Raw genomic sequence first — 6,284 nt, 5'->3', positions numbered from 1 at the left:
TCGAATATTGGAAATCCTTGGCGCGCGCGAAAACCGAGGTAGACTGGGGCGACCGCGCCACAGGACTCCCAATATTCGAGGGAGGGCCGGGTAGGCCCCCTTCGATGCTCAACCCCTACAGCCCAGAGAGTTCACATCAATGGCTGTCGTTTTTCTTAAATGGCCGTATGTAAAGTAATAATGGACCGTGCGGGCTGGAAAAATGACGGCCTTTAAACAAGATGGTTTTGACACCCTTAGCCTCCAAATTTCCCCCAACGCACCCTACTTTGGCTAATGCGCTAATCGTGCTCTTTAGAATGTGAAAGAAAATATGCTTTTGGTAGTCATGTTGGAGCTTAAAAAAATATCTGAAAGTGCTTTATAAAAAAGAACGGAGATCTGAAACCACAAGTGAAAGTGAAGCAACAACCGTCCGAAAAAAAAGAAGGGGACTAAATCGGAAAAAAAGCAATTTTAATGCAAATACAAGTTACGGCCTACAAAATCATTATGTGCTGTAAAAGCATTATGTCGTATGCATATTAGTGAAAGGAAGCATATTTATGAGGGAAATGAAGGGAGCATATTTTTTTTAGGAATAAAGAGGTTATGCAGTCTTGGTATCTCACCATATAAGTTTGTGAATCTTGTTTAGACGATTTATATTTTTACGGTATGATTGCTTGCTTTTATTTTATCTTGACACACACCGAAACCAGGAAAATAACAGTTGTGGTAAAATGTCTGGCTGGTGAAATGAAATTACTGCTGCTGTCATAAGTCAATAGCAGACATGAGTTACTATGGTAACAGATTACTGTTCTTATGGCCTACGGCGGGAACGATTACTTTCTCCGAGTTCGTCGACTGTCGTCTCTGAAGCCAATATGTACAACTGTTGATGCTTTAATCGGTCCCTGGTCTTCGAGAATGGGCTGTGCTCCGAGTACACCCCCACATGATTCGGAAAATGGTTCTACGTTCGATTTTTCGCGTAGGAATACGCTAGTTCGTCGGCCTGAAGTTTCTGTTGAAGTCGGTAATGGAGTCAAAAAAGTTGATCTACAACATCGGGTTGTTATTATGTTTGGTGAGTTGTTCCGCATTTCATTCTAAAACGTCTTAACAATATATTACATTTCCCTGTGATGTTGTACAGTATCAGTAATAATCATTATGGGGATGTGATTTTTTCGCCTCGTGTATTGATATCCAGTAGAATTTGTTGTAGATTGCATGCAGTGAAAAGGCGTTAATTGTTTATACAATTCAGTTTATTGCTGTGTTTAGCGGATATAGACGCTTCTATCCTTCCGAGGTAGGAAAATAAAAAGAAACTATCATACATCTGATACAGTGTTTTGAAAGAACGACTGAGCGATGCTTTAATATTCCTCAAAAGCACCATAATAAGCTTATACCACCAGCTGAGTACCACTGGGGACATTTGACAACAGTGATTTGACTGTACTGTATTTTTATGTTGACAACCAAGTTTTTCCATTTTTAAAAGGAATCTTTTGTTTTGGTTTATAGATTGATCCATATTTGTGTTGTGGTTCTACAATGCAATGCTATATAAGGGGGTAGGGGTTGTGTAGAATCTATCCCATTAGAACACTCAAGAGGCCTATTCAAATGACCCTAATAAAGTGTCAACCTATGGGCTTAAAGAGAAAAAGAAACACAAAAGAGTAGCATTGACTTAGAAGCAGGCAAAGGCCTGATGCTAGAAAATTATAAAAAAAGTCTGACTAAAAACTACAGAGGGTATGCTGCTTTAAAATTTGGTTTTTGAAAGCTGATTTTAAAAGTATTTTATAGAATGTAGCAGTTGGTTGGAAATAATGTTTTGTTGCAAATCTACCAAGTTCTCTTGCCTATTTTATATATACCAAATATCCTTTATTCTTACACTTTGTTAATGTTTATAGGTGGTCCAGGATCTACTAAAGGAAGTATTATAAATGACTTGGTGAAAATGTTCGGTTTTGTGTTCATATCTGCTGAAGACCTTATCCTGAAGAACCTTCCAAGTAAATTAAAAAGTGAGGCTGCAAGGGATGGTACTGACCTGATCAAAGGCACCCATGCACTAGCCAAGGCTGTTACAAGTGACTCTAAGTCTTTCAATTTATCCTGGGTTTTGACGCTTCTGGCAGACAAGATTGCTACATACCCTGGACAATTTGTACTAGTTGATCTTATACCAAGCATGAAATGTTTGCTTAAAGTTGACTCTTTTATTAAGAACTGTGACAAGGAAATGGAAGAGTTTGAAAATAGGGTTAGTATGTACTTTATATCATGTTTGTAGAATGTATGCCAGGTAGTTTTTTTTATTCAATCACATGATTATTGCACATGATGACAAATGATTATAAGTAGAAATACTTCTATTTTTCTTAGTTAGTTATAGGCTTGGTGCCCAACCACGAATAAGCTGGAAATCGAGCCTAAGTTAGTTATTCATTTCATTTATCTATTGTGTCATGTTTCTTATTAAAAGCGTCATAAGCAGTTTTTTTTTATTTGGTCTATTACATCATTTATTTATTATCTCATATTTTCTTTTTCTAGAATCCTTGTGCATTTACCAAAGTTTAATTTAACTTTATCCAAGAAGAACCTTATGAAACCACTTTCCAAGGATACCCTTATTTAAAGCATTTTAAAGCAGTTTTATTTATCTCATTTTCACTATCACATTATTTATTTATTATTTCATATTACTTTTTTTAGAATCCTTGTGCATTTGCCTTTAACATGACTCTATCCAAGGAGAACCTTATAAAAAACATCATCAGCAGTCATGCGTGTATCAGGACTCCATCACAACCAAACCTTAACCAAAATCCCATCCAAAATGCTGCCATGGATAAAGGTGATGAGATGGACACTGTTAGGACAGAGAGAAGATTTTCACTTTATGAGAACTCAGTGAAAGACTTTTTAGATTACTTTGACAAGGATGACAGGGTTGTAAAGGTGGATACCTCGTCTTCTCAGTGGCATCTTATTTGGGAAGCTGTTAAAGACTTTTTTGCTGGTGAAATGGACTTTGAGGCTGATAGAGTTATAAACACTGTTGTCCTGTTCACATTTGGTAAGTATAGCAAAAAGTGTGGGGATCAGTCTATCAGGGAATGGGTCATGGGGGTCAGAGTATAGTAGGGGTATGGTCCAAAGGGGTCAATGTATCACAGGGGATGGGTCATGGGGGTCAGAGTAAAGTAGGGGTGTGGGCCATAGGAGTCAATGTATAACAGGGGATGGGTCATGGGGGTCAGAGAATGGTAGGGGTGTGGACCATAGGGGTCAATGTATCACAGGGGATGGGGGTCAGAGTATTTTATAATACTCTTTATAACTGAGTTTTTGGCCATTGGGATCATTGTCCCACAGGCTTTTGAGATGGACACCAGTTATTGAAATACCTTGCTGCCTTGTTACCATGTATTGTTATTCACTTCTGATTCTGATCCTAGATGAGCTGTCTACAAAGTCAGTAGACACAGACAGGTATCCCATGAAGACAGTTAAGCTAAGCAGTCTTGTGGATGACCCGTATGCACCTACTGTAAGCATACTACACCATTAACACCTCACTCTTCACTGAGAGGTTATGTGATCTATGGGCTCTATATCTGATCCCTCACTAGCAGATAAGTCATGTGGTAAAAAGCTGTCTTTTGTGATCTAGCCCTATGAGCTAAAAATTTTCTGGTTAGCAGGAGTGTAGGGTACAAACAATAGTATTTTCTTGCATACCAAACTTTTGCTCTCAGACGCATAACATATTTTTTTAGAGGGCTGGGGTGCGCAGTCACCTCTCTCCTGAGACCTACAGTCAAGCCGCCCTCAGTGCGTACAATTCTTATTTCTAAGCTACAGGAATCGCTTAATTGAGCACCACAGTGCTAATTTAATTTTAATTTTACAGATCAGGCACAAGGCAATCCTCTAACTAGATATCCTGTTATCTTGATCATCCCTGTGAGACAGGAGCAAAAAATGGCAAAGTTCAAATTGTAAGGTAGTATTAGCTTATATTCGCTTGATTTTTTGCACCTTACAATTTTAATTTTGCAAATTTTTGCTTCTGTATCCCTGTGGGCATAGGTCAAGCAAGATTCGATGTGGGATTGGGGGAGAATAGGGGGCTATCCTTTATCTTTAAAATCTATCGTTTTATATATTGCCTCCCTAATGTGTGTAGGCCAAGCTGCAGGGTTTGTTGATGGGGGGGGGGGGGGGGGGTGGACTATCCTTTTTCTTGCTATCCTGCTAAACTTGATCACCTCCTGTGGCTATAGGTTGAGCTGTTGTCAGTGCTGGCGCGGTTCCTGGATCAAAGCGCTCTCCAGTCCCGATCTTTTCTAGTTGACCTATCGGACACGTCCATTGACGAAAAAGCCGTTTCTGATGTAAGTACCACCATTAGGTTTGCCTACATATATTTGATAGTTAATTTTATGCGCTGTTTAAATAGTTTACTCTGAATTTACAAGTACTATATCCTGGCTTTGGTTTCGTAATTTTGACGGTTTTGGTTTTGAAGATCCCTTATTAGCTAATGATTGTTCCGTAATGGCTACAATAAAAGATGGCGACCGAAGCCCCAGAAAGCATCTAGAAAAACAGTAATGATTCATTGATGCAATTGCAGTTCGCCAAACCCACTATCATGTTTGTTGACGTCAACATTGGTCAGCTCGATTACTTCATTCACGGACTCACGAGAAAAACTTTCCGAAAGAAGTCGATGTTCAGAAAAAAGGCTCAGTATTACAAGGCTATCTGCACCACTGAGAACGAGACTCTCCTCTTCCCCGAGTGCATCGATACTGAGCTGTGCCGGAGAATAGCTATATGTTTAGCAGAGCAGAGAGAAAAAGTTCCGTCTTGACCAAACGCTCTCAACGTTATGAAGGTGATTCATGTAGGTGGGGAGATGACATTGTTGCGTTGTGGAAGGTTGTCGCTACTTTATGGCGTAACACATAACGGCTAGACAGGAACTATATAGATGGTCGACATTTGGCACGACACAACCGACATACCACGGCACGTCAAGAACTATATAAATGGTCGAAACATGACACTACACGGCCAACACAACAAGGAACGACATGTCCGACTGGAAACTCTTTAAGACCGAAAAGCCCATAACGGCACTACATCACGAAAATATCACGACACGATCCACCACGTGACTACAGTGGAAAGACGTGAGTACCTTATTTACAGCCGTAACGAGGCCTATGTCACGTACCGTGTCACACTGATAGCGACTGCCCATTATTGACAAAGTGTTGATGGCACTCTGTACTCTTACAGGAAAGAAATGTTGACTACTAAATGTATATTATGTATATAAACGATGATGGTAGCAGTAATGATGATATGATAATTGTGCTGCTGTCAATGATGATGAATATCGATGCTATTTATTCGTTATTTAATAAAAGTATTTTGTATAAAAGGTATACATTTTTTTTAATTATACTATAATTAAACTTCTTTATTCAACCAACTTTCGTTCAAACTATATTTTTGTTTTCTTTAGAAAGTGAAGGTGATAGTAATATTGTAATTGTAATGATTGTGATAATAATAAGGTATAAGTTGTAAGATCGAAGGAGTAATTAGCAAAGTAGGGTCGGTATTCATTGTGTTAGCTATGATAGATAGGGTGGTAATGATGATGTTGATGATCGTGATGTTTGTCATATTGATGACTTGGTAGTGCTGATGTCAGAGATGATGGTGATACAGTGATGATAATGATAATAATATTATTAATTATTGTAATGATAATAATAATTATTAATAATTGTTAGTAGTGTTGATGGTTTATAGTGATTTATTTTTTCGTAGTGGTTATATGTATATTATTGTTATAATGGTTGTTAATGGTGGTTATTGTGGAGACGGTTGTAGCTTCGATGGCTTGTAGTGCGATTTGATGATGAGAGTGATTTTAACGAACATCATTGAATAATGTTACCGGCTTTTTTGATGTTGGCGGTGGCTTGTATGATATATGGAATGATCAGAAGTTATCTAATAGATGATACAATTTGTACTATCTATAGACTTATTTTTGTAATGCGTATAGGTCACTTAGATTACAGTAAAGCACAAAAAAGTATGTTACAGCTGTTGTTTTAATTAAAGCCCCTCCCAAACCCAGCTAACTCAAACTAGGAAACCATATAAATTATAACAAAGTATCTTTATCCATGTATTCTTGATGGAACTAAATCTCTTATATATTATGTCAAGAACCGAAAAAAAAA

At 38.0% G+C, this 6,284-nt stretch overlaps 1 protein-coding gene across 1 annotated transcript; it reads left to right on the top strand.

Moving 5' to 3' along the window:
- Positions 1-782: 782 nt before the first annotated feature.
- On the top strand, positions 783-6,136 carry LOC116618423. Its single transcript, XM_032382046.2, has 6 exons — positions 783-1,072; positions 1,917-2,269; positions 2,725-3,088; positions 3,471-3,562; positions 4,299-4,409; positions 4,652-6,136. The coding sequence occupies exons 1-6, from the start codon at positions 808-810 to the stop codon at positions 4,889-4,891; spliced, it is 1,425 nt and encodes a 474-aa protein (XP_032237937.2). The 5' UTR covers positions 783-807; the 3' UTR covers positions 4,892-6,136.
- The last annotated feature ends 148 nt before the right edge of the window (positions 6,137-6,284 follow it).

The sequence above is a fragment of the Nematostella vectensis genome, chromosome 3 (assembly GCF_932526225.1).
Source record: "Nematostella vectensis chromosome 3, jaNemVect1.1, whole genome shotgun sequence".
Taxonomy (NCBI): domain Eukaryota; kingdom Metazoa; phylum Cnidaria; class Anthozoa; order Actiniaria; family Edwardsiidae; genus Nematostella; species Nematostella vectensis.
This window is presented reverse-complemented; position numbering and strand designations above follow the sequence as displayed.